This window comes from Grus americana, chromosome 6 (genome assembly GCF_028858705.1).
Source record: "Grus americana isolate bGruAme1 chromosome 6, bGruAme1.mat, whole genome shotgun sequence".
NCBI lineage: Eukaryota > Metazoa > Chordata > Aves > Gruiformes > Gruidae > Grus > Grus americana.
The window spans coordinates 17,809,085-17,834,485 of NC_072857.1; the positions used below are offsets into that span (position 1 = coordinate 17,809,085).

General features: G+C 58.9%; 4 protein-coding genes across 8 annotated transcripts in view; 2 read left to right on the forward strand and 2 right to left on the reverse strand.

The window, feature by feature from the left end:
- Positions 1 to 2: 2 nt before the first annotated feature.
- ZNF142 (zinc finger protein 142) lies at positions 3 to 10,308 on the reverse strand. 2 transcript variants are annotated; one of them, XM_054830373.1, is made up of 9 exons: positions 10,170 to 10,308; positions 9,411 to 9,738; positions 8,195 to 8,833; positions 7,663 to 7,926; positions 6,316 to 7,128; positions 5,886 to 6,063; positions 1,998 to 5,232; positions 992 to 1,097; positions 3 to 619 (listed from the first exon to the last, which is right to left on the reverse strand). In XM_054830373.1, exons 2-9 carry the CDS (start codon positions 9,691 to 9,693, stop codon positions 120 to 122), a joined length of 6,018 nt encoding a protein of 2,005 aa, XP_054686348.1. In that variant the 5' UTR covers positions 9,694 to 9,738; positions 10,170 to 10,308; the 3' UTR covers positions 3 to 119. The 2 variants fall into 2 exon arrangements, with proteins under 2 accessions (XP_054686348.1, XP_054686347.1); XM_054830372.1 differs by lacking the exon at positions 10,170 to 10,308 and having other exon boundaries at positions 9,411 to 9,929.
- LOC129208132 (mitochondrial chaperone BCS1) lies at positions 10,271 to 15,326 on the forward strand. 3 transcript variants are annotated; one of them, XM_054830375.1, is made up of 8 exons: positions 10,271 to 10,382; positions 11,274 to 11,650; positions 11,927 to 12,066; positions 12,182 to 12,376; positions 12,755 to 12,818; positions 13,185 to 13,354; positions 13,815 to 13,932; positions 14,622 to 15,326. In XM_054830375.1, exons 2-8 carry the CDS (start codon positions 11,331 to 11,333, stop codon positions 14,872 to 14,874), a joined length of 1,260 nt encoding a protein of 419 aa, XP_054686350.1. In that variant the 5' UTR covers positions 10,271 to 10,382; positions 11,274 to 11,330; the 3' UTR covers positions 14,875 to 15,326. The 3 variants fall into 3 exon arrangements, with proteins under 3 accessions (XP_054686350.1, XP_054686352.1, XP_054686351.1); XM_054830377.1 differs by having other exon boundaries at positions 12,182 to 12,307; XM_054830376.1 differs by lacking the exon at positions 10,271 to 10,382 and adding an exon at positions 10,392 to 10,478.
- A 1,203-nt stretch (positions 15,327 to 16,529) lies between these two features.
- RNF25 (ring finger protein 25) lies at positions 16,530 to 23,766 on the reverse strand. Of its 2 annotated transcripts, none has more exons than XM_054829635.1 (10): positions 23,712 to 23,766; positions 23,553 to 23,627; positions 23,357 to 23,459; positions 23,207 to 23,274; positions 22,424 to 22,493; positions 22,241 to 22,312; positions 21,358 to 21,498; positions 20,454 to 20,543; positions 19,818 to 19,949; positions 16,530 to 19,698 (listed from the first exon to the last, which is right to left on the reverse strand). In XM_054829635.1, the coding sequence occupies exons 1-10, from the start codon at positions 23,747 to 23,749 to the stop codon at positions 18,973 to 18,975; spliced, it is 1,515 nt and encodes a 504-aa protein (XP_054685610.1). In that variant the 5' UTR covers positions 23,750 to 23,766; the 3' UTR covers positions 16,530 to 18,972. The 2 variants fall into 2 exon arrangements, with proteins under 2 accessions (XP_054685610.1, XP_054685609.1); XM_054829634.1 differs by having other exon boundaries at positions 19,815 to 19,949.
- Positions 23,767 to 23,806: 40 nt separating this feature from the next.
- LOC129207909 (tubulin monoglutamylase TTLL4-like) overlaps positions 23,807 to 25,401 on the forward strand; it is a 39,747-nt gene continuing 38,152 nt past the window's right edge. Inside the window, exons 1-3 of the mRNA XM_054829626.1 lie at positions 23,807 to 23,882; positions 24,250 to 24,366; positions 25,236 to 25,376. Of these exons, the coding sequence (XP_054685601.1) occupies positions 24,283 to 24,366; positions 25,236 to 25,376 (225 nt within the window). The 5' untranslated portion in view covers positions 23,807 to 23,882; positions 24,250 to 24,282. The remainder of the gene's footprint in view (positions 23,883 to 24,249; positions 24,367 to 25,235; positions 25,377 to 25,401) is intronic.

A 25,401-nucleotide genomic window follows, 5' to 3' on the forward strand; every position in this document is an offset into this window, starting at 1 on the left:
GATTCATTTTATACAGCCGCATATTTTACATCCCATATACATATATGCCTATACACACACACATACACCTCTGCAGCAGGCTTGCGCCACTGGGGCCTTAAAGCAGTCAGGATTTGGCCTCACTGTGAAGCGCCGTCCTTCTCCGCGGGGCACCCTCCTTCCTGCTCTGTCCTGGGGGGGCCCTCAGCCCGGCTCTCCCTCTGCACAGCGTGGAGGTGGACGGTGGGAGTGCTGGGGTCCTTGCCCACCCCCTGGCTGGGGTCACTAGCCCCACGCTCGGGGTGATGCCGTTGGATGTGTTTGATGACCTGGAACTTCTGCTTAGCCTTGTAGGGGCAGTAGCGGCAGAAGAAGGGGTGCTCGTTGGTGTGGGTCAGGTAATGGTGGCGCAGGCCGGCCGCCCAGCGGAAAGCCCGCCCGCAGGCATTGCAGACGTAGGGCTTCTCCTCGCTGTGCTTCTTCAGGTGGGTCTTGAGGAGGAAGCGGGTCTTGAAGGCCTTGCCGCACTGCTCACAGATGAAGGAGCGGGCCTCCCGGTGCCGCGTCTCCTTGTGCACCCGCAGGGCGTCTGCCCGGTTGGTGCGGTACTCGCACTCATCACAGCGGTATGGCTTCAGGCCTGCAGCAATAGGGAAGGGGCTGGGATGGGGGTACAGTGCCCTCCCTCCTGCAGGTCTTGCTGTCCCTATAATGGCATCAGTCCCCAGGGACCCCCCTACATACTATCCTCAGCACTGGAAAGGTGCAGATGCCAGCAGGCACCTCAAAACCCCAGACTTCCAAGGCACCATACTGCCCCACCTTCCCTCCCACCCTGGGGTGCTGTCCTCAACCCACCAACACACCAGAACATGCTGCCCCCCAACTGCTGTGGGTCCCCCCCTGCCTCCAGCTGGACCACTGGTAGCAAATAAAGCATGGACCAGGGGTCTGTGCAGCCCCAAATCCCTCCCTGGCACCCCACAGCCCGTCCCTGGCGGGCAGCACTCACCCGTGTGCTTTGTCATGTGGTACTTGAGCTGGTTCACCCACTTGCACTTGTAGCCGCAGTCGGGGCAGAGGTATTTCCGCTCTTCCTTGTGGATCCGCATGTGGTACTGGGCACAGGGCAAGAGGTAGGGTCAGGATGAGGCCATGCCACCTGCCCTGGGAATGTGCAGGGCTCTGAGGTGTCAGTGAGGGGCTCAAACACAGGTCTGACATCTCAAACTGCACGGGGCAAGGAGGGTTGTCTGCTGGCCTGGCAGACTATGGGCGGGGGGGATCTACAGCAGGGTCAGGATGAGACCCTTGTACTGCTGAGCTTGCTCTGTCCCACCCTGTGGAGAGGCACAGGCTTTTCTCCCCAGTTTGGTATTTAGGGCAAAATCCAGGTTAAAACCCAGCCCAACAGAGCTAGCCCTGAGCTGAGCGCATTGCGCAGCCTTGCCCAGGCAGCCCCAGAAGGCTCCAGCTCAGCCTGCCCATTAAAAAAGGTCTGTATTTCTTTTAGCAAAACCAAACTGTTTTCCCCTCCATTACCCCACGCTTGGCCTTGCTGTTCTAGGAAAGGCCCTTTGCCATGTGTGAGGATGCTAATCACCCACAGAAATGAGGGCAGGGTCTGGCTCTGCTTGCAGGGAAGCTGAGCTTCCCCGTGTCTAACCGGTACACTGAGCATGCTGCAAGCCAGCAGGCAGCCAAACTTGGCTTCGAGTGGCACAAGGCTGCACCTGAAGGACGCTAGAGACGTCAGCTGGAAGAGGAGCGAACTCGGGCAGCTGCCCACCTTGCTTTGCTACAAATCACCCCTTCCCTTAATCTGCAACAGCAGGGAAGAAACATATTGTACCCACGTGGGTTTTATCCGCTCGTCTCCTATTCTGTACAAGCCACAGAAGGGGACAGAGGACAAAACATCCTCTTGGGAGTTGTTTTTTCTTCCCCAAATCCCTGTGTCTGAATCCCGCCCAACCCAGGTAGATGCAGTCGGACATACCCCCCAGCAGGGCTCTCACCTTGAGACGCGAGGGGTCGGCGCAGGCATATTTACAGAGGTGGCACTTGTAGGGCTTCTCGCCGGTGTGGATGCGGATGTGCCACGTGATTTTCTGCCTGTTCTTGGTGGTGTACTCGCAGTCCGAGCACTTGTACACACGGGTGCCCCCATGGCCCTTCATATGCTGGTCGAAGACGAGCTGGTGGCAGCAGGCGAAGTCACAGAAGGGGCATCGCAGGGGTTTGTCCTGGGGGGTGGCTGGCTCGTGGCTCTCCACATAATGCCGCACCAGCTGCTGCCGCTCCTTGGCTGCAAAGCTGCACAGCTCACAGCGGTGGCTAAAATGCTGCGTCTTGTGCTCCTCCAGTGCCTCCCGGGTGGCAAAGGTCTCCTTGCAGGTGCTGCATTCCAGATGCGGGTGCTGCTTCTGCACATGGCACTTGAGTGTGGCCTCGCTGTGGCACACGAAGCCGCAGTGTGGGCAACCGTAGGACACCTTCTCCTCGTGCCGCCGCAGGACATGCTGCTTGAGGGCTGTCTCGGAGCTGAAGCGAGCCTCGCAGCGGGAGCAGCCGAAGTTGAGCTCGCCACGGTGGCAGCTGTTGACATGGCGGGTGATGTCATTCTGCAGGTAGCTGCTGTAGTCGCAGAGCGGGCAGAAGTGGGTGGGCGTCTTCTCATGCACCCGCAGGCGGTGGATGCGCAGCTTGGAGTTGGTGCCGAAGGTCTGGCTGCAGATGCCGCAGGCGATGCGCCCCACGCCGGTGTGCAGGGACTGGTGGGCCTCCAGGCGGTAGCGCCGCGTGGTGCTGAACTCGCAGTAGCGGCACTTGTGCGGCTTCACCCCCTCGTGCTTGATGCGGACGTGCTGCCACAAGCAGCGGGCCTGCTTGCAGGTGAACTCGCACTGGTGGCATTGCAGCTGCGGCCGTTTGCTGTAGTGCTTGCGGTGCAGCTTGCGATGCAGCCGCAGGGCTTTGGCTGCCTTGGAGGTGAAGGGGCAGGAGGCACAGCGAAACTCGCCCAGTGCCATGCAGCCCCTCTTCTTGTGCGTCTTCATGGCTCGTTCCTGGTGGCAGGTGAAGGGGCAGGTGGGACAGGAGAAACGCCTCCTCTTGGGCAGGGCAGCTTTTGGGAGCGCTGCATCTGGCAGGGGCTCACTGGGCTGGCCCATCTCAACACTGGCCGGGTCTCCCTCGGGGAGCTCAGTGCTTTGGGGTCCGTCCTCCTTGGAATGCACAAGATGCTTCTCGGCACGGTGGCTCTTGAGGGCCCGCTGGGAGCGGAAGGCCTCAGGGCACAGGGAGCACCACAACTGCTCCAGGCTCCGGCACCCATCCTCCACATGGGAAGTGATGGTGGAGACACGGGAGCAGACGAAGGAGCAGGCGTTGCAGTGCAGCTTCCCTCCCTCCAGCCGGTATTTCTCCAAGGGTTTCTCAGGCTGGGGGGGACAAGTGGCTCCACCTGGCTCAGCTCCGTCCCCTTGCTGGTGAGATTCTTCGGCCACCTCTGTGCTGTCACTCGGCAGGGATTTTTCAGGGGCAGGACAGCCTGAGGTCTGATCCCCAGCCAAGGAACTGCCTACTGCTTGCGTTTTATCAGGCATCAGTTCCACTTCCCAGAGGGTCTCGGCATGTCCAGACTCCTCCGAGCCTCCCTTGTCGCTCTCTGCCATTTCCGTACCGTTATCACCAGGCTGGTCAGCAGGTTGGCGCAGCCCAGGCAGCTCCTGACCAGCTGGTTTGAGGATCTTGTTCTTCTTCAGGAGGACTGGGCACTTCTTGAGGAGATGGGTGTTGAGCCCCCTTTGCTGTTTAAAGCTGGCGCCGCACTCATGGCACACGAGCGGGGCCCGGCGGCTCTGGCAGCTGGCTTTGGAGTGCAGGGACATAGACTTTTCCTTCCGCGTGATGTACGAGCACTTCTCACACTTAAAGATCTGGCTCTCTGACTGCACCACTAGCATCTGCACCCTGCCCTCCAGCACCAGCGTCTCCGCTTGCTCCTTGTCCTGCTTCCGCAGCGCCTTCAGCACTGACTCCGAGCCACCTCGGGCATCATCATTGGAGGCGGCCACATCCTCTGGGACAGGCGGGTGGCTCTGCTCAGTTGTCTTCAGCACGCTGAGCCAGGCCTCTGGCAGCTCAGCTTGGCTGGTCTCACTCATCTCTGCGTCTGCCACCAGCTTGTGGTGGTCCGAGCATGACCCCTCGAGGTGACCCATGGCCTGCCTTAGGGAGTCTTTTCCCTGGCTCTCTCCTGCTGTTACGCTGTCATCCAGCCTCACCGCCTCGTTCTCCTGTATATCTGCCTCCTCTTCCTCAAAGTCCGGGATGTCTTCAAGCGTATTGTCATTGTCCACCAAGCCAAGGTCACCCCGGGAGCCCAGCATCGCGTAGGCTGGGGGAGGTTCCTTGCAGGACAGCATTTCCACGCTCTCTGGCTGCACCATGCAGGATTCTCCAGTCAAATGGTCCAGGAGGGGGTCAGATGAGACGTTCAGTGTCTCCAAGTGCAACGTGCAGCTCTCTGCCACGTCCCCAGAAGCAGCACGCTCAGTCGAGCCTGCTGCAGTGTGTCCTTGCAAGCAGTCATCTCCCAGGGCATCGCCAGCAGTGGGATGGTTCTGCTCCCCATCGCCCACACCTCCTTCCACCTCGCTGCTGCTCTGCGGCGGAGCGGCATCCTGCCTGAGGAGGGGCACCACGAATGCTCGCTGGTAGCCCTCTTCCCCCTGGGAGTCCAGCTGGGATGGCTTTGCCTTTGCCCACTGCTCATTGCCAGCGAGGGGGGAGCAGGCATCCACACGCAGGGCTGTGCCAAGCTCGTAGCCGAAGAGCGCCTCAGATGAGCTGATCTCCAGCTCCTTGCTGGCGTAGTTTTCCAGCCAGTCCTTGTCACCAGGGACGTAGCCGTGAATCTTGCGCTTGTGGAAGAAGAGGCTGGTGTTGCTGAAGGTGCAGTAGGAGCAGAGGGCGCAGCGAAACTCCTTCTGCTTGGTGTGCTTGCAGTTCTCGTGGTTCAGCAGGGCCTGTTTGTACTTTGTCTGGTAGGTGCAATACTGGCACTGGAAGATGGGCACCTGGTAGTTCTGCGAGTGCTTTGCCTGCATGTGCTTCTGCAGCTCGTACTTGCGCTTGCAGGCGAAACCGCACACCTCACAGATTAGACTTTTGCCCTGGTGCCGCAGCTTGTGGCTGCTCAGCTGGTCAGCACGGTGGCACCGGTACGAGCACTGGTTGCACTGGTACCTGTGGGGAAAGTGGGATCGGTCAGGCAGCACGAGGAACCGGGGCAGGCTGAGCCCTGCCAGGCATGCTGAGCTCTGCTTCCTGTCCTGGACACATGGGGAAGGGGTACTGTTCAGTTTGCCAGCTCTGACCTTTGCTGTCTGGGCAGCTCTTACCCCAGGCAGTTCCTCCCTGCTGTGGCCCTTGGCACCTACACCCACAGCCTGGGGATGGGAGGTAGCTTCTTGGGGTATTCCACACAGTAACCATGTCACCCCCATGTCTAGTTGCTGGAGGCAGACTAGACCCAAAGGAGATCATGATACTGAGGTAAAAAACACGTTTTGGCAGAGTCCTGCACATGCCCAAGCTGGCCTTAGCCCACGAAACATCAGCAGAGCCCATGAACCTGGCCTCAGAGCTGCACTGACATGGTAATACACCTCCTTTGCAGCGCAGACACACCAAAGATAACTTTGCTTCTGAAGCACCATGCTGGCAACAACCTGCAAGCTCAAGGACTGCATTTTTTATGTGCCAGACAGAGCTGATTGTAGCCATCCCTCAGGCACGAGAGAGTCTGGCACATGACACAGCCTAGAGCAGCAGACCCCCAGAGCGGGATTTGGGGAGCCCTGACTATGATGCCAGGCCAGCGGGGCCGGGGGTCGTACCGGAGATCTCCAGTGTGCTTGCGCATGTGGACATTCAGGTAGTGCTTCCACTTGGTGATGTACCCACACTCGGTGCACATGAAGTTCTTGTCGTTGGAGTGGGTCAGCATGTGCTTGGACAGGTAGCTCACATCCCGGCACGTGAAATCGCAGAGCTCACACTTGTGAGGCTTCTCTCCTATGGGCAACACAGGAACGCCCTCAGCATGATGGCCAGGTGAGGCAGCACAGCCTGCCCCCCCCCCCAGGAAAACCAGCTCAGCAGGGATGGGGCCATGCCACGGCTTCAGCCAAGCAATGCTAGGGTGGCAGAGTTGGTGGTGGGACCCAGGAGCCCTGACCCAGCCCTCCCTGCCCACCTGGAGCTGGGACAGGACCTCCCACCCCCTATCCCAGCTTGGCTCTCAGGACCCCCACAGCGGACACCCACCAGTGTGCAGCAGCATGTGCCGGATAAGCACCCTCTTGTGTGCGGTGGCGAAGGCACACTCAGTGCACTTGTGGATCTTCTCATTGGCGTGCATCTTCCCCACGTGGTCATGAAACTCCACAGGGTTGAAGGTGGCGTAGGGGCAGAAGCTGCACTGGAGCTGCTCACTGCCTGGGTGTCCCTGCTTCTTGTGCTTGCGGAAAACATGCTTGTTGGAGCAGATGAAGTCACACTGCTGGCAGTGGAAGGCGTAGTGAGTTTTTCGGTGAGCCTCCATGGCCTCAGCTGTGTCAAAGAGCAGTGAGCAGGCATGGTACTTGCACTCCACCGCCTTAATGCCGTGAGCATCCTTGAGGTGACGGACAAACTCCTTCCGGTCCTCCGCACAGTAGTTGCAGCCTCCCTGGAAGCAGCTCAGCCTCTTGGGCTCAGCTTTGTGAGTCTTCAAGTGCTCTTTGAGGGCCTGGCTGAGCCGAAACTTCTCCTCGCAGACAGGGCAGGAGTAAACATCAGAGTAGAAGTTGGAAATGTCCTCGTGCATGCTGGCCATGTGGCGGTTGAGGGCGTTCTTCTCCACTGAGCTGTAGTGGCAGAGCGGACAGCGGTGGGCCTTCTCGCCTGTCTCCCGCATCATGTGGATTTTCAGCTTGCTTTTACTGGTGAAGTACTTGTGGCAGTTGGGGCACTGGAGGCTGGGGTCAGGGAAGTGCAAATGGAGGTGCTCCACCAGGTGCGTTCGCTTCTTGAAGCACCGCTTGCACTCAGGGCACATGTGGGTTTTGTAGAGGTACTCAGAGCCCTCTGCGACATCCCCTGTGAGAGCAGAGGAGGGGGAGCCGTCAGCAGGGAAGAGATGAAGAAGAAGAGCACAGGCAGATGTTCTTTCCCCGAATCAGCTGTGCCAGGGTGAGGGCTTCTCATATACACAGTCACACAGCAGCCGTTTACTTGCAGGGACTGTCCCCACCCCAAGCCATCAACATGGTTCAGGTGGGCTCTTTCGAGCTCAACACCAACAAAGATGATCGAGTGCAGCCTAGCTCAGGCCTGCCCACGTGGCTCCGCTCCCCAAAGCCAGGCAGACTTTTGCCTGTTTTTGCCTGAGCCTGGCAGCGGCCGAGGACAGGCAACAGGAGAAGAAGGACGTGTTTGCTTGGGCAGAGGGCAGGGGAGGGGGGAACAGCGCACTGGTACATGCTGGAGACATGAGGCTGCTGGATGGCACAGGACTCCCACGTCCCACCAGCCTGACCCACATTTCACTGCCCGTCTCAAGGCTGAGCTGCCTGCTCATAAATCAGAGGCCAAGCAGCTCCCAGTATGGCCCCGCGATGCCCCGCATCCTACCTTTGAAGTGCTGTGTCCGTGGCATTGTTGCTTTCTCAGGAGCTGCCTTCCTGTCCTCTTTGGCCTCCCCTTCGCAGGGGCTCTCGCCATCCTCCTCCGGCGACTCGTCCCTGCCGCTGTCCGAGTCCTCTTCTCCAGCTGACGCTTTCCGCCCCTCCAAGGAGCCCTCCCCAGTGCCTGCGGGCTTTGCCAGCCTGGCTTCTGCTGCAGTGGCTTCCCAGCCAGGTTGGCAATTCCCTGCCTCCTCCTGCCCTTCTTCTTCTCCTTCAGTGGGGAAAGACAGAGATCATCATGCTCCAGGCGAGAGGGAGCCACCCCAATCACCCACACACATGCAAAAAACCTCCTGGCTGAGATGGGGGACACAAACCGTGCCACAGGGAGGAAGGAAAACTGTGGAGACCAGCACAGGGCTCCTTGGCCCTCTGGCAGCACAGCCTCACCCCCAACTCCTCCCAGTTGTAACTGGGATGCATGGACACAACCAGCCTCTGCAGCACCCACAGGCCCTGACCCCCCCACCCAGCTGTACCCGACGGCAGGATGCAGCGCTGCTCGAGGCCATGGGGGGCCGAGCTGGGGGGGCCGCCGGTCACTGGCATCTCAGCGGGGGGCTCTGCAGCGTGGCCCTTCCTGTGCTGCCAGAAGAGCTTGGCGTTGGCTGTGACAAAGTCACAGCGGCCGCAGTGGAAGGGGAAGTGGGTGCGGTGGTGCCGCTCCATGGCCAGGCGGCTGGGGAAGAGCAGGGGGCAGGCACGGTAGGCGCAGGACACGGGGGAGGCCCCATGCAGGCGGCGCAGGTGGCTGCGCAGTTGTTTGCGGTCCTCTGTGGCGAAGTGGCAGCCTTTCTCGGGGCAGGGCAGGGCTCCTGGTGGGGCGCGGTGGGTCTTGAAGTGCTCCTTGAGTTCGCCAGGCTGTTCGAATGCCTCCTGGCAGACAGGGCACAGCAAGCGCTCAGGAGCGGAGGCCTCCTGTGTGCCAGCTCTGGGCAGCTCCGAGCTCCCTGGCTCGCTATGGCCCTTGCTGGTGGGTGCTGACAGCACCCCAGGGAGCTCCAGGTGCCCCGGGGAGGACAGCAGCAGGCACTGGTGCTGGGACAGCAGGGAGGCCTCTGGGAAGCTCTGGCCGCACCTCTCGCAGAAATACAGCTCCACCACTTTGACCAGCACCTCTGCAGAGAGTGAGGGGCAACCATTAGAAAGGGCTTTTGCCAGGCCCACAGGAGTGGCTGTTCAATTCCAGCTCCGGACAAGGAGGATAAACCCCTGTTGCCACGAATTACAGTTTGGAGAATCACAACCCTCCTCCTGCCTGGGGTCTGCCAGGAACCCTCCCATAAGAGAGGGGACACCATCACCCCGGTGACCATCATGACCAGGTCTGTTCCTTAGTGCCTTTGAGACACACAGAGAGATGAGGCTGCCTTGGCCCTGTTTCTAGCAGGATGCCCCCACACTGCACTTGGCTGAGTAGTGTGCCAGGGGAGGCAGCCTGGGGTGGAGATCTCTGCCTGGTCCCTACTGACAGCCCAGAGCAATCCCCTCACCCATCCCAAGGCCCCCACAGCCACCCCTCCCCATCTGCACACCCAGCTTGTGCCAGCTCTGCACTGAACGGTGGCACCAGACTCATGATGCATACGGGGTCAAAGACACGAGGGCACCGTGGTGTCCCCAGGGTGCCCAGCTGGACCTCCCTCCCTCCGCTGAGTGCCAAGGGGCCCACACTGCTCTCCCCACACCCTGTACCTGTGGCATTGGCTGCGCTGCTCAGCGTCACGTTGCCAGCCACAGCCTCGATGAATATTTCCACATTGCTTCCTTCAGCGTGAGCCCCTTCCTCAGGCATTGATGCCTCTGCCAGCAGCAAGTCCTGGCTGGCAGTCAGTGGAGGTGTTCCAGCCAGGCCAGTGCTGGCCACGCCAGCGCTTCCCACGGCTCCTGCCTCTCCCGGTGTGGGCAGGAGCAGCTCCGAACACAGGGTCTCCATCTCCCTGCTGGCACCCTCAGAGACAGCCACTTCTGCACTCATTGCCACTGGGCACTGGCTTGGTGCTGGGCAGGAGGGCCTCTCGCTCTGAAACATAAGAAAGCACTTTAAACAAGGGAGAACCCAGAAGCCTAGGGGTCCTACAAGATTGTGGGGGACAGCCTGTGGTAGGCAGGGGTATGATCCGGGGCATCTCAATCCCTTCTGCCGTGCCCCAAGCAGGCTGCTGGCAAAACCCACTGCCACGGGGGAGATGGGGGCACAGGGACCCCGGTACCATCCCCAAAGACGCCCAGGGGCCTCCCCCTGAGCCCAACAGCCAGGGCCTGCTCTCCGGGCCCAGACCCGGGCCCAGGTGGCCCCACCCCTCCCCCCAGACCCGGGCCCAGCCCCCGGCGAGGAAGCGCCTATCGCGAGTCCCCCCACGGCCAGGGCCGTCCCAGCCCCCTCGCCCCGCGGCCCCGGCCCGTCCCCCTCGCCCCAGGCCGAGGACCCCGGCTGGGCCCCGGTGGCCCCACCTCCGGCCCCAGCGCATCTCGGTAGTACGCGCCGGGCGGGAGGGAGAGTCGCCCTTTGTGCAGCTCGCGCGGCCGCTCTGCTCTGCCCCACCGCCCGCCCCGGTCCCGCTCTATGGTGCGAGCCGGCAGCCGGCCGGAAGCAGCTCGAGGCGGAAGCGAGGGTTGGGGCCATAGAGAGCGGCGCGGCGCGGGCTAGAGCGGCGCTGCGCGGAGGTGAGGGGCGGCGGGGCCGAGGCCGGTACCGAGGCCGGTAGCGGCGGGGGCGAGCTCCTGCCGGAGGGGGGGGCTCTGCCATGGGGGTGAGGTGAGGTGAGTGGAGCGGAGGCCTCACTGTGGGGAAGGCCGGTGTGGGGCCGGCTCTCCTGCAGGGGAAGGCGGGCTCCTGCCGCGGGGCTGAGGCTCGGCTGCGGCGGGGAAAGCCCCACCGCGGGGCAGGGACCCTGCCGTGGGCCCGAGGCCTTGCTGTGGGGCAGGAGACGTCCTGCCCTGGGAAGGAGCCTTGCTGCGGGGGAGGTGGGATCCTGCTTGAGGGAGCAGAGTGTGCTTGTCTGTCTGTTGGGGCAGCTCCCCCTCATCCCCTGTATCTGATAGACCCCTGCTGAGGGAGCTGCAGAAACTTCAAGCCCCCTAAGTGTGGGGCTGGTGCCCTTTATCCAGACATGGAGATGCTACTTCCACCACAGTCGTGCACCCATTTCCAGCAGCAAAGAACTGGCTCTCAACTCAGCCTGGGGATGTGCTTCAGCTTTTTTAAACAATAAGCCTTAAATAATTGCAGTGCTCAGTGATTTTGAGCTGTTTAAAGAATAAAACCATGTAAAGCTCTGGCTTGTTGTTCTGGCTGAAGAAATGGCAGATGCTCCTTTGCTGGCCTGAGAGCCTCCAGCTCCTGCTTCCCTCCTGCCTGTGTCACCCAGAGGATGCAGAGAGGGAGGAGGCTACTGTGGCCAGCGGCTGTCTGAACCCCTAGTAAAAGATAAGCATGGGTGTAGGGGATCTGCCAGGCTGCCTTTTGGCTTGAGAACAGGCCATGTTAAAGGCCAGGCAACTGTGGGTGATCCATTGTGTCCCCCGCTGCCATTCAGTCCTTCTCTTTCCACGCAGGTTTGTTTCCAGAGTGCAGAGACAATGCTGTGGAAAGGAGCCGCTTAACCTCCCACAATGCCCTTTTCTGACTTTGTCTTAGCACTGAAGGACAACCCGTACTTCGGGGCTGGGTTTGGCCTCGTTGGAGTGGGTACAGCCCTGGCGTTAGCCCGGAAAGGGGCCCAGTTTGGGCTAGTGGCTTTCAGGCGCCATTATATGATCACCTTGGAGGTGCCCAGCAAGGATAAGAGCTACCACTGGCTGCTGAACTGGATCTCCCACCATGCCAAGCACACGCAGCACCTCAGCGTTGAGACGTCATACCTGCAGCATGAAAGTGGGCGCGTCAGCACCAAGTTCGACTTTGTCCCCAGCCCTGGGAACCATTTCATCTGGTAAGGAAGGGTAGGGGGAAAGCAGTCTGGGGACTGACCCTCCTTTTGGCAAGGAAACTCCAACCTGGGGGGGCCATCAAAGCAGCAGAGATGATCTTGCCTCTTCCTTGGGTCTGGATTAGGATGGGAGATTGAGAGTAGCGAGAGGAGTCTGCATTCATCAGCACGAAGGGATTTCTTTACCCGACATGAGTGTTCCCCTTGATGCACGACCTGGGCTGGGCTCAGCTGAATGGTGCCAGACCACCGTTCCTTAACCCTGTTTTCCCACCCCAGGTATCGCAGGAAGTGGATTCGCATCGAGCGTAACCGGGAGAAGCAGATGATTGACTTGCACACAGGGACCCCCTGGGAGTCCGTCACCTTCACTGCGCTGGGCACCAACCGGGAGATCTTCTTCAATATCCTCCATGAAGGTCTGTAGGGAAGCTGCGTGGGGTCCTGCTGGGAACAGCCTGCTCCCTGGAGGTGCCCAGGGCTTCATGGGAGATCCGTGTTCCTGCCACCTGTTCCCTCTGCCTCTCTCTGCAGCCCGGGAGCTGGCGCTGCAGCAGCAGGAAGGGAGGACGATCATGTACACAGCCATGGGAGCAGAGTGGCGGCAGTTTGGCTTCCCCCGTCGCCGCCGGCCTCTCAGCTCGGTGGTGCTGGAGGAAGGTGTGTCAGAGAGGCTGGTCCAGGACGTGAAGGAGTTCATCGACAACCCCAAGTGGTACAGCGAGAGAGGCAAGGCTCTCCACACCGGCATGGTGTCCTCTGTACTGTGCCCAGCACCACTCCTTACCCCCTGCAGCCACGGCTGTGGGGCGCTCCCTCGGGCACATCCCACAAATGAGCGAGCCCAGGTGCCGAGGTCAGGCCTGGCTGTGCAAAGGGACAAACTCCCCTTGGTTCAATCCAACCCTGGAAACCATGATAAGCCCTGGAGTTCATTGCTCCTGCGATGCTGCTGTGGGGTGGGGCAGGATGCTCGTGGTCCTCTCTGGAGACAGCTGCAGAGAAGTTTTATCCTGCTGCTTGCCTTCCTCTGGTGGAGCCCCACAGCTCTGGGGGAGAGAGCTCGGAGCAACACAACTGGTTCCTAAAAGGACACTGTCTTCCTAGGGATCCCCTATCGAAGAGGCTATCTGCTGTATGGTCCTCCTGGCTGTGGGAAAAGCAGCTTCATGTGAGTATTTCCAGCTGGCTAACAGCAGTTTTCCTACCAGCTGCCTCCTCTGGGGCATAGCAGCCTCTGGTGAGAGGGTGTGGATGAGCTTTGAGTTTGAAATGCAGGAGTGGGCTGTGGTGCCTGGTCTAAGCATTCGTGTTGCTGGCACCATGACAGGTCAGGGTGACGAGCCCTTCGTGCCCTTGCTTTGCACGGCACTGTGTGGCACCAGCAGGCTGAGCAGGTGCTCCCACCCGCCCCCGTATCTGATCCCTGCTGGGGGAGGATGCCTCTGCCCTCTCCCCTGCTGCAGGCAGATCCAGTTCTTCCTCTGCTCCAGGCTTTCTTGCTGTGATTCACCCCTGTGGTTTGTGTCCTTCCCAGCACAGCCCTGGCCGGGGAGCTGCAGTACAGTATCTGCCTGCTGAGCCTCAGCGACCGCAGCCTCTCCGATGACCGGCTCAACCACCTCCTGAGTGTGGCACCGCAGCAGAGCATCATCCTGCTGGAGGACGTGGATGCTGCCTTTGTCAGCCGGGACCTTGCTGCTGAGAGTGAGCGGTGCTGCCCTTCCTGGGCCAGTGGTGGGAGGGAGGTTTGCCAGCTCTGCCAGGGAGAGGTTTGGACTCTGGGCTGCTCTGCTGCACCAGCAGAGACCAGGAGTGGGCAGTGCTCCGGGGCCTCAGGGCTCAAACTGGACCTTGCCCAGTTTTGTCTAGGCTATATAAAGGGAGATTTGGGTCCTTTATCCTCAGGCAAAGACACGTCTCCTGCCTAGCTATTTTCAGGATGAGGGAGGGGATGGCTTTCCCCCTCATTCTCTTTTTGGGTTCCCAGGGGGTGGATTTGCACGGGACATGAATGTGCTGCCAGCCAGGGAGAGGCAGAGGGCCAGCCTCAGGGCACGGAGAGAGGGGGGAGCTTGCCTTAAACCTCAGGTGACAGAGAGGTGACCCATAGGACTGCACAGGGTGAGTGGCCGATGGATTTGATCTCAGACACCTCTGTCCCCAGACCCGGCTGTGTACCAAGGGATGGGGCGCCTGACCTTCAGCGGCCTCCTCAATGCGCTGGATGGTGTGGCCTCCACGGAGGCCAGGATCGTCTTCATGACCACCAACTATGTGGATAGGTGAGAGCTGCACCCTGGGAGGGATTGGGGGGTAGCATGGGAAAACCTTGCTCCCTTTTGATGGGTTTTATGGAGGGCTGTTTTCATCCTCCAGCGTGAAGACTGGGGGTTCACAATTCCCAAATCCTCCCTTGGGATGTAAATCCCTTGATTGCTAATCCGGATCCCTTTTCTTGGAGCCTCAGATGCTTCCTTGCTGTTCATGCCATGGTTGTGCCCTTCAGAAGAGGTGCCAGCTTCCTGAGGATCTGCAGGTTTAGGGGTTGTGGCCGTGCTGTGAGTGAAATGCCGGCCCCACATGCAGCCCACTGGGTTGGCGGGACACAGCCTGGGCTCACTGCTCCTGGCCAGATGCTGTCTTGTGGCAGGCTCGGCTTGCTCCAGACTGAGCTGGCCTCGAGGGTTGTTCAGAGGTTGCTCATGGGGACAGAGATGGGCAGAGCTGTTTCCCAAGACATTCTTGTCCTCCTCCGGAGCCAGCCCTTCTCCAGCTCTCACTTCCTTTGGGTTGATTTCTCCCCTCAACCCCCAGGGACCAACCTCCTGCCCACCTTTACCATCCCACAGTGCAGAGCACCTTGCAGATAGGATGCTGGCTGTGCTAGCCTGGAGGGGGGAGCTTCCTGCAGGACCCACCCTGCAGAGACACTTCGATCGGGTTTTCAAGGCACTCCTGTGTCTCCTGACAGGCTGGACCCAGCCCTGGTGCGGCCTGGCCGCGTGGATCTCAAGCAGTACGTGGGCCACTGCTCCCGCTGGCAGCTTGCCTGCATGTTCCAGCGCTTCTACCCGGAGCAGCCCCTGGCTGCAGCTGAGCGGTTTGCAGAGCAGGCACTGGCGGTCTCCAAGCAGATCAGCGCTGCCCAGGTGCAGGGCCACTTCATGCTCTACAAGATGGACCCCGAAGGAGCCATTTCAAACATAAGCTCCATCCTGTTGTGACCAGGGGCCGGCTTCCTCCTGCCACACTGAGGGCTGGGACAAGGACGTGCCTATCCTGGGGATGTCATGAAGCTGCCCAGCCACGCAGGCCAGCTCTCTGTTCATCTCTCCTCGCCAAGGTCTTGGATTTTTATTAAAACATGAGGAGAGTCAGGGCTGCCAGCCTTCCAGCAGGGAGAATCAGCTCTTGCTGCTCCCCAGACTGGGATGCTACCACACCAGCCCCGCTCACCAGCGCGTGCCTCATGCTGGGATTGCCATAAGCTGCCGTGGCTCCTGGATGTGATTCGCCTTCCTTGTGGGGTGGCCTGGCGGGGGTCCAGAAGGCATTTCCCTGGGCCAGGACATTGGGGCACTGCACTGCTAGAGCTGCTGGTCTTTGAAGGGACAGCAGCCTTCACTGGTTTGTGAATATCTTCTGTGAAGTGCACAACATGGCTCTTGGCTCTGTGGTCCTTTCGCCTGTTAGTTGCCCTGCTGTCTAGCTGCCGGTCCAGAGCTCTCCTGACCAGGGCCTGGCATGACAAGTACTGCAAATCCAGAGTGTTTCAGAAAAAAGCAGCTCCTGAAAGACAGCTCGTTGTCCCTCAGGCTGCAGGCTGGTGCCACGGCTCCTGCCCTGCTGGGTTGTGATGCCAAGTTGCTTGGGCATACCTTCCTGGGTGGTATGACTGTCCCTCCTGCCAGAGGAGGTGTTGGGCCCTGGAGCTACTGCAGGCCTGCATGTGGGGGCAGGTTAGAGGCTTTGGCTGGTTACAGAATATCTTCCCAAAAGCTTGATGTTAACCCCAACGCAAATTTCCACAGCCAGACCAACCTGATGCAAGGTGCAGAAATCTCCTTTGGAGGTGAATACTGCTCTCCTTCCAGCAGGAGAGGCCCTGCGTGGCTGAAAGAGGGATTTGGCCAGCTGCTGGCAGTCTCGCAGCCTTTTCCCTGTTGCCAGGCTTCCTTCCTGCCAGGGACAAAAGTCCTGGATGGGCTGGTAGAGCCTCAGGTGCCTGAAATGCAATCAAGAAGTGGGCAGATTCTGCACTTCCTTCCCAGTGCCACAGAGCCAGGGATCAGGTGCTGCGTGCCGACACACAGAACAAGCCAGCCAGAGCCTCTCCCCTGTCCCCGTTCCAGTCCCAAAATCCAGCTTCCCTAGAGCCGGCCCTGTGTTCGTGTTCTTGCTTTGGGGGTGCATCACCTTGGCAGGGCTGGGGGAGCTGGTTCCAGACCAAACTCAAGCCACTTGGTTGCTGGCTCTGCCCTATGGGGGCACTGGTGAAGCTGAATGCATGTAGGGATAGGAAGGGGCCCAGCTGATGCCACCTGGCTGAATTTCAGCACGAACAGGAGCTGCTTTGATGCACCCCTGGCTTGCACAAGTGTTTCTGCAAGTGAAGGGTTGATCCTGTGGCCATAGAGGGGGTATCTAGTGACTTGGGGTGGCTCCTGGAGCAGGGTGCTACTGCTGGCATCTCAAACCCTGTGCTCAGCTGTCCCACAGAGGCTGACTGCTTGAATCCAGCCTCTTCCCTCAATGCTGGGGGTCAAAACTGGCCAGTGAGCGACTGGTGAATGCCTGACAGCAGTTCAGCAGGATGGGGGGAGTTGTGAGGGAGAGGCAGAGGGGCCTGATGCCACCACATGAGAGCACAGGCAACATCTCTCACTCTGCTTGCTTTTAATAGTGTTAATGCTACAGATGCTGCCGATGGCCTTCGGCCCGGCTCGAGTGCTTTTGCCAGTTAAGCCTCACAACAACCCTGTGAGGTAGGTGGGTGATGCTGGCAGACACCAAATGAGGAGCCCCAGAGCAGGGTACAGGCTCCATTTCTCCCCTCCCACCTGGAGGTTTGTTTTGTTTAGCCTAAATTCATTTCCACGTGCTGTTGCAAAATGTCCTCTGCTCCAGGCTGACAGCAGTGAGTCAGAAAGGTGATGGTCTTTCCCAAATCCCTACTTCCAGAAAAAAAACCCTCCCCTCTAACACATCCGGCATTTGATTGAAGTTACCCAAGTCCTTGCTCACTCGAATTTCCATGCTCCAAACACCAGACACAGCTTTCCTGCTGAGTAAGCTTGGCTTGCTGGAGGAAACCAAGGAGTTTCAGCTGCTGTGAGGGGCAGAGATCTTCATGTTTCTTTCAGGACATGATCAAAAGCCATTTCATAAGTGAAGGCAGGAGGCAGCAGAACAAGCACCAATGTCAGATAAAGTTTACACCTTTTCACCCAAGTGTAGACACACTGTTCACCCAGGAAACAGCTGGAACAAGGACAGAGTGAGTACTGAAGAAAAATTAGGGCTCTCTTCAGGGAGCGAGTGCTCGGCCCTCATCCCCAGCAGGGCACAACATCTGGCTCTCAGATCCCCAAGCCCAGGACAGGTACTGCAGGCTCAGACCAAGGAGGGAAAAAATAAATAACACTTTTAGAGCATTAAGGTTGAAAATAGGCCAGTGTTGGAAATTTAAGCGCAGAAGGTTCTTGGGCAGCGGTTTAAACCAAGCCCTTCAGGACAAGGCCAGATGTGGAGAGAACAGGGCAGCAGGTGAGGAGGACCCATTCAGGAGAGCTTCTGTGCACCCTTCGTGTGCCGAAGGATTGGCCAGGCAGAAGCAGTGCAAATGCTCTCCCAGCTGGCGTGCAGCCCCTGGTGTCCTTGGGATCTCACCTGATGCTCTGGCAAGTCCATCGCGGCATGGTTGTTTTTGCACTTGGCAGGAGGAGGAAGACAATAACAACCCAGGTGTGGCCAAAAAAGAGGTGTGGGGGGGGGCACAAGGCACAAATGAGTGTGAAGGAATTGGTACTGTCTGGGTAAGCCAAACAGCTTACACCGAGCCAGGCAAAGCTGGGACTGGGGAACCCTCCTGCTACGTGGGAGGGCCAGGGGATGGTCTCTGCCCTGGCCCTGGGTGTAGGGAGCAGGGAGGGGAGCAAGCAATACCAGGGATCAACACCTTCACTCCAAACAGCGAAGAACAGGAGCGAGAAGGCAGAGAAATCAAAGGGAGCAGGCTCTGGAGAAGACACAATGAAGTAATTTAATACCAGTGTCCCACTTCAGGGGCGTAGGATCACCCATCACAGCTCTGGAGTGGGACACTTTAAATCTGTGAAGCAGCAGCAGGGGGAACTGCACCAAGTTAGTTTAAACAGCAAATCCTCATTTCTTTGAGGCAAGATCAGCTTGAAGATGAAAGGAGGGCCGAAGTACCGAAAGTATTGGGGCACGTCTTCACTCCAGGCTGTCGGAAGCTCCAAGAGACAGCCTGGCCTTAGAAGGAGGATCCTGACAGATACAGGTTGCAAAGCGGAATGCGCTTCCCAGGTCTCTCTATCAGCTTCTGCCTGCACAAAAGCAGCTGAAGGACAGGGTAGGAGCTCCAGCTAACTTCGGGTTTCCTGGGGGAGCAGAAGCCAATCCAAAGCCTCAGCCACCAGACAGCCCTGACCTGCCGATGCATTGATTTAAGCTTAATTTAGCTTTCCTGGCTGGGACTCGGAAATGTCCCGTTGTTCAAAGGATTTGCCTGGCCAAGCCCATCAGCTGAAAGCAGTCAGGGCTGCAGGAGAAGTGATGTTATTTCCAAGGGACAGCAGCTCAGAGGGTGCTCTGAGAAGGAATGCGGGACACAGCAAGCTGCCCTGGCACAGCCTCATCACTTGGCACCACCATGGCTTGGCCAGGACACTGGCTTCTAGGGAAGGTCCTGCCACAACTCTGGCTCTGCCATGGCACCATGCTGGGCTCAGTCTGTTTGCTCTGTAGGTGTGCATGTTTCTTGGCAGCACCCATACAAGGATCATGGCTGCAGGTCCCCAGACAAGGCTTCCTCTGTCCCCTGGGTCCTCCAAAACCAAGGCTGACATGATCTGCCAGGAGTCAGCTTCTCCAACGCTGGTGACAGCCAGTTGCTCATGCTGGGATGCCTCACTCCACACAAACCCTGGAGACACAGCCTGTTGCAAGCTGTGCCACATGCCAACTGCCTCTTCTCTCCCAAGGGGTATAGTGTCTGCTTGCTACTGCTCCATCAGAGCCTTCACTGTTCTCCCCAGAAACAGCCCTTCCCTCTCCAGCCCAGCCCCTCACCACTCCTGCTAGGATCCACTCTCCTTCTCAAGGAGATGGGCTTCTCGTCGTCCACTGGGCCTGAACACCCCTCGCCCTCTTGGCGCTCTGGGGTAGGAACCATGCTCCTGGACCCTGGATCTCTCCCACCTCCCACAGTCCCAGGGCCTGTGGTGGCTCTGCCAGCTGGGAGCTGCTCTGTGGTCGCTACGGTTGAATGCCAGGTTCTCCTTCTCCCTGCCCCGGGTCTCAGCCCCCTCCTCCGGGGTCCATCTCTCCAGATCACGGTGCTCCTCTTTCAAGTCCACTGCCTCCGTTACAGGTGAGGGGTCTTCAGGGCACAACTCCTTTCTTTCAGCCAAGGCAGCAGCCCTGCTTCTACCATGAGGCTTTGAAAACTCCTGGCTATGCCTCCCACCAGGTCTTCGCTCCGGTCTCCGGCTGAAGCCCCTGGGCCCCCTGGAGCCATGGAGTGAATGAGAGGCTTCCTCTGCCGGTTCCTGTGAGCCGCTGCACGACTGCCTGCCCTGGCCTCTGGGGGCTGGTCTCTCCCCTCTGTGCCTCTCCCTCTTGCTCTGTTGCTCCCTAGGCACAGCAGGCCTCTCGGGCCGCCCGGGTTCTGCCCTGGCCTCTGGCACCCCGGCTGGCTCTGGAGCCGAGGCTTGGCTGGGCAGCTGGGGCACATCCACAGTGGTTGCACTCACCGGCAGCTCAGAGGCAGCGGCTGCTTGGCCTGAATCGACAGCGGCTGGAGGCTGAAAGAAAGAAGCCACCAATGAAGAAAGGGACAGGGGAGTCCCACAGCAAGCAACAGTGCTCGGTCCTGCAGTCCAGGGCCCCCCTCGCCCGCGCTCTGTCCCCAGTGCCATACCGCCTGGAGGCTGATGAAGTAACGGTTCCTCTCTGCTTCAGGGTCAATGATGCCCCCTTTCTCTTGCTGTTTCTTGAAAATTAAGCGCAGTTCTTCCTGGTGCTGCAGCGTTTTGGCATCCGGCCGGTACGGCTCCTGAGCAGCAGAAAGCAATGCTAAGAGCTACTCCCCAAACCCCCCTTTGATCGCACAGCACCCAGGCAGCCTGCTTCCCTTTGCCACATTTGACCAGGCCTACAGATGCACATGAAATCCCTGGACAGAGGTAGAACACACCAGCACAGCCCCACTGTTCCTGCAGTCACTGCCTCAGGACGTCCTGCTGTGGGGCAAGATGCAGAGCAGCTACAATCAGGTTGCTCTCCTGACCCTGATTATATCCCGGTGAGTACAGGGACGTGCCCCACAGTAAAATCGCGTCTCCCCCAGCACATCTGCTCCAGACTCAGGGCTCTGCAACTAAACCTGCTCTTTGTGGACATACCAAAGAGTCAGGAGACACCCTACTAGGTTTTGTGAACTGCCCTTTGGATGGGACATCTAGGAGGACCCGAGAGTGTGCATTCATTCATTCATCCATTACAATGTCCCAGTTGAAGCTACCCAGCACGGCTAGGCAGGTGAGCCCCCATCTCTTACCAGCGGGTGCTGTGGGGGTGGCGCCGCCTTCAGAGCGCAGAGATCGTAGACCAGGGTCTCCCTGCAGACAGGGCACTGCACACCAACTTCCTGCAGGGAGGAGAGAGCCGATATCAGACCCTGGCTGTGACCCAGCTCACGTGCTGCCAGATAACTCCAGCCTGGAGGTGAAACAGGGTGGTGTTCCTCGCTCTTCTGCCCGGGCAGGGAAGCCCAGGGGTTTCCAGCAACATGAAAGCAGCCTGGTGTCTCAACAACTGCAACGGAAGGTGTCTCCACCATGAGGCACCCGGGATTTGTGCTCCAGGAGCTGACCACTGTACAAACCACCCCTGTCAGCATGTACAGTTTCAGTCCTCCTTAGCCTAGAATCTATTTTTCTCCACTCCAGAGTGGAGAGTGTCATCTAGACAGCACCTCTTTGAAAGGGTTTTGCAGGAAGGAGCCTTTGACTTGTTTCATGCTCAGCCACGCTGTTTGCTCTGCGGCTGACAACTGTTCCAACATCTGCTCAGGCAGATTTTATCACCCCAAAACGCAGGCGATCGTGTTTATCCTGCTGCAAACCCCTGCAGTTCAAGGGCTAATGAAAGAGCTCTTTTTTATAACTCTTGTGGTTCCAGAAGTCCAAAAATGCAACTCCTCTGTCCCCTCACACAGCAGGTGCCGACCCAGAGATCCAATAAACCAACTGCTAAAGTACTAAAAACTTATGGGGTAATTTTGGTAGGAAAGGGCCCTTGGAGATCATTTGGTCTAATCCCCGCTCTGATTCTCAGTGCGGGCATGACACTGCCTGTGCTGCCGGGCCAGGCTAGCCCTCGCTCCACGTCCCAAAGGGGGTGACAGAGACATCACAAGGGCTGGTGCGGGGGGCTAGGGGAGGTAACCCAGGGCCCAGTACCTGTTTGGGGGATGGCGCCAGGTGCTGCTCTCTCTCCTCCTGCTGCATGAGGATCTCCTCTTCCATGTGCTGGGCGTAGCGGGCTAGGCAGTGTGAGTGGAAGTAGTGGTAGCACTGGGTCTTTGTGAAGGCTTCTCTTTCCTGTAGAAGAGAAAGGGCAGCTTTAAAGGGTTTCTGAGCACAGGGTTGTGTAGCCTCCCCAGCTGAGGTGAGTTTTCACTCCTGTGTCAATGCTGGCAGTGGGGAACTGGCACTATTGCTGGCAGAGCCACATAACATCTTTTGCTGGGTGTCATCTCTCCTTCCTCGGTTTTTACTGGGACACTTCTCCCTGTTCTGAGCATGAGAAACACTCAAGTCAGGATGCAAAGTTTTTGTGACTGATTTCTCTGCATGCATTCCTGTGTAAGCAGCAATCTTCCCACCTCACGCGTTGTCCCTCCTAGGCAGGCACTGCCTCTCCTTGCAATCCAGACAAGGCAAGCTGCCCTGTCCCCGCAGACCTCAGCACCTGCATGGATGTGTTCCAGTCCCTCCTGACCACCTGTGTGCTGAACTCCAGGGGAGGTTTGACCTCACAGGGAAGCTGAGATGTACCAGCAACTATCCCCAGACCCTCCCCACTCCCCTGGAGATGCTCTGGCATAACTTGCTGCCCCTATGCCTGTTTCTTTAGATGGTTATCTTCAGGCTGATGGGGAGAACAGAGTTGATCGCCTTAGGAAGGTTCACGCTCAGTAGGATTGCCTACAGACCAGGGGAGCAGGGGACTGCTGAGGCACACCCCGGTTCCAGGCCGATATCCCAAGCTTTGAGCCCCAGGCTCCCCATTCTCTTGCCTCACTTCCCAGGCAGCTTGCGGGGCCAGGAGACACATGCCTACCTGGAATCCGTAGAGGCAGATTACGCACTGGCCGTGAGGAATGTTGTTGTCAGTGAGAATCTCTTTCCCCTTCTGCGGAAGCATTAAAGCAAACACATTACTCACTGGCCTGCCCATGTGCTCAGGGTTGTCCCACCCCTCGGGCAGACAGGAACCAGTGTCCCAATCTCCCCCAACCCTCACCTCAATCAGTTCATAGAGCACCTCTGTCCCCAGCCTGGCTTCAGCAACACTTCTGAGGGTCTGGGAAATCCTACAGCAAAGCAGCAGAAATGCTTAACACAAATTTAGCCACACCACTGTCCCACATACCCGTCACCGCACCACGATGACAGGAGAAATAGAGCACTGGCCTTCGAGCTTTGCCTGCAGCATGGGATGGACACGTGCACACACACATTCACGTGCTCTCCTGGCTCCTCACAAGGCAGTGCACAGGAAGCCTTTGCCCTCAAGGGACTTGCAAGAGGAGGTTTGCTGACTGCCTTGGCTCAAGCTCACCCAGCAGCCTTCGGCTTTGGTGAACGTCAGGCTTTGTTTATCTGATGGCAGCCCCTGAGCAGGCCTAGTGAGAGCCGTGTTACTCCTGTGCTGCTGGCAGGTACCAGGGTCTCTCTGCACGCACTTCACTGCACCAGGGACAGGAGCACAAAGGCAAGTTGGGCTGCCTAAGGACTGGGTTCAGCCCCACCCCTGCCAAAGCAGGACCAACAGCTTCAAAGGCCCAGGGGATTTAGATTACATTTCAGGGGGACCACAGGGGAACGACCACAGGGTGCACCCCTTGGTGTCAAACTCAGCACTAGTGGCTCCCATTAGATTCAAGACAAGGTGATTTAGGGACCTGTACCCATCTATTAACCAGACGTGGGGAGCCAGGCAAATTTGAGAAGGCTTTTCCACCAGTTCTGCCCCCCAGATCTCTGGAGGAAAGGATCACCCTCTCCCCTCCCTCCTAGCACTCACTTTTGAATTTGCTCATCCGACAGCCCCCGCGGGTTCTTGATCGAGATTTCCGGAGCTTTGTTGGGATACTAAAAAAAAACAACCAAAAACCAGCACCCAAAGCACAAGGAAAGCAGAGAGACCCGGGGAAGAAAGGGGGCGGCAGCCTACCTGGGGGGGCACGGAGAGCACCAGGGTGAAGCGGACATACTGGGAGTCCTGGTCCTGGGCCGTGGCGGGGTGCAGGGTGATGCTGATCTCCCAGGGCTCCCACCTGCGGGGCAGGCGAGGTGAGTGGCGGCGGCGCGGGGCCGGGCCGGACCCGGGGGGGGGGTGGGGGGGGTGGGATACGGGCCCCGGTACGTACCTGCCGTGGCCCCGCGCCACCCGCAGCTCCTCCAGGTAGATGGACTCCAGCACCTCCACCTCCGGCGGCAGCGCCCTGCGGAGACCGGGCGGGAATCAGGCGGCGGCGCTGAGTTGAGGGTGCGGGGCACCGGGGAAGGGTGATGGTGGGGAATGTTACCAGTCCGTCGCCTCCGCCTCCTCACCGGCCGCCGCCATCTTCCCGTGCGCCCCGGAACTGGAAGCGGAACTTCAGCGACAGCGCACGCGCGGGAGGGCGTTGCTAGGCGACGCGGTTGGCGGTGGCGGGCCTGGGAGTGGCCGGGCCGCGGCGGGAGCGGAGTGGGGCGAGGTTAATCCCACTCGGGGGCTGCGGGGGCCTCGCCCAGGGTTTGGGTCTCGTCCTGCCATGGGGGAGCGGAGGTGGAGCCGGCGGGAAGGGACAGCGCCCGACGGGGGGCCCCGAGGGACACCCGCCCTGGGGACCGGGCCCTGGGTGGAGCCCCGCGGGGAGGGGAGATGCCCGCGGGGAGGAGAAGCCCCGGCCTTTGGGATTTGGGATCGCAGCGGGTGCAGCCCTGCCTTCCCGGCACCGGCACTGCCCGTCTCCGTCGCAGCGGGGATTGGGGGTTGGTGCCCCATGGCAGCCGGTGGCAGAGGACAAGAGGAGGGGAGAGAGGGCAAAGCACTTCTCCTTAGTAGCCACTTTGCCTCGGCAGCTCAGCGGCCCTTTTTCCCCTTGAACGCCCACGATGGAGAAGTACCATGTCCTGGAAATGATCGGCGAAGGCTCCTTTGGGCGCGTGTACAAGGGGCGCCGGAAACACAGCGCCCAGGTGAGGAGAGAGGCGGCACGGGAGAGGGCTGCGGGTCCAGTGGGTGGTACTGGGAACTGATTTCTGGTGGCTGTTGGGTTCCAGGGCCCTGCCAGGCCTTTGGGACTCAGCACTCATTCATTTTTCTGCTGACATTCCCAGCCAGCTCCTCCTGTCACAGAGTCATTCGGGTTCAAGGGACCTCAGGAGGTCTCCAGTCCATCCCCAGCTCAAAGCAGGGCCAGCACTAGATTCAAATCCTGCGAAACCTCAAGAACAAACACTCTACAGCCAGTGCTTGACTATACTTGGGGTGAATGGTTTTTCCTTATATCAAATTGAAGCTCCTGTTTCAATTTGTAATCCCTGTGTCATCGTCCCACGTGCTTAAGCCCCCTCACAATCCCGGTGGCCTCTGCTATACCCATTCCAGCTTATCAATGTGTTTGTGGGCCAAAAACTGGCCATGATATTGCCACTGTGGTCTAAGTTCCAAATAAAGGACAATAATCACGTCCCTCCAACTCTTGCCTGTTGATACAGCCCAGGATGCTGCTAGCACTTCTCACTGACAGGGCACGCTGCTGGCTCGTGTTAGGCTTGCTGTCCATCAGCATCTCTAGGTCTTATCCTGTGTTTCTGGCAGTCCTAGTTTTGTCTGTGCTCACTGATTAAATTCCTTTGCTTTAAACACCAGTGTGCAAAGTACTGTGAGCACCTGTATCGATGTGCAAGGGCCTGGGAGGAGCCCCAGCTCCAAGGAATCCAGTGAACAAATGTCTTGTTTGGTGTGCTCAGCTGGAAAATGCCGAGTCCTGCTTGGGTTAAACATGACCTCTGCCAGGGCAGGTGGGAACCTGGTCTGATTGCAGCTTTGCCTGCTTTGAAAGGTGGTGGCCTTGAAGTTCATCCCCAAGGTGGGGCGGTCTGAGAAGGAGCTGAAGAACCTGCAGCGGGAAATTGAGATCATGAGAGGCCTCCATCACCCCAACATCATCCAGATGCTTGACAGCTTTGAGACTGACAAGGAGGTGAAGGGGACTACTCTGGGCAGAT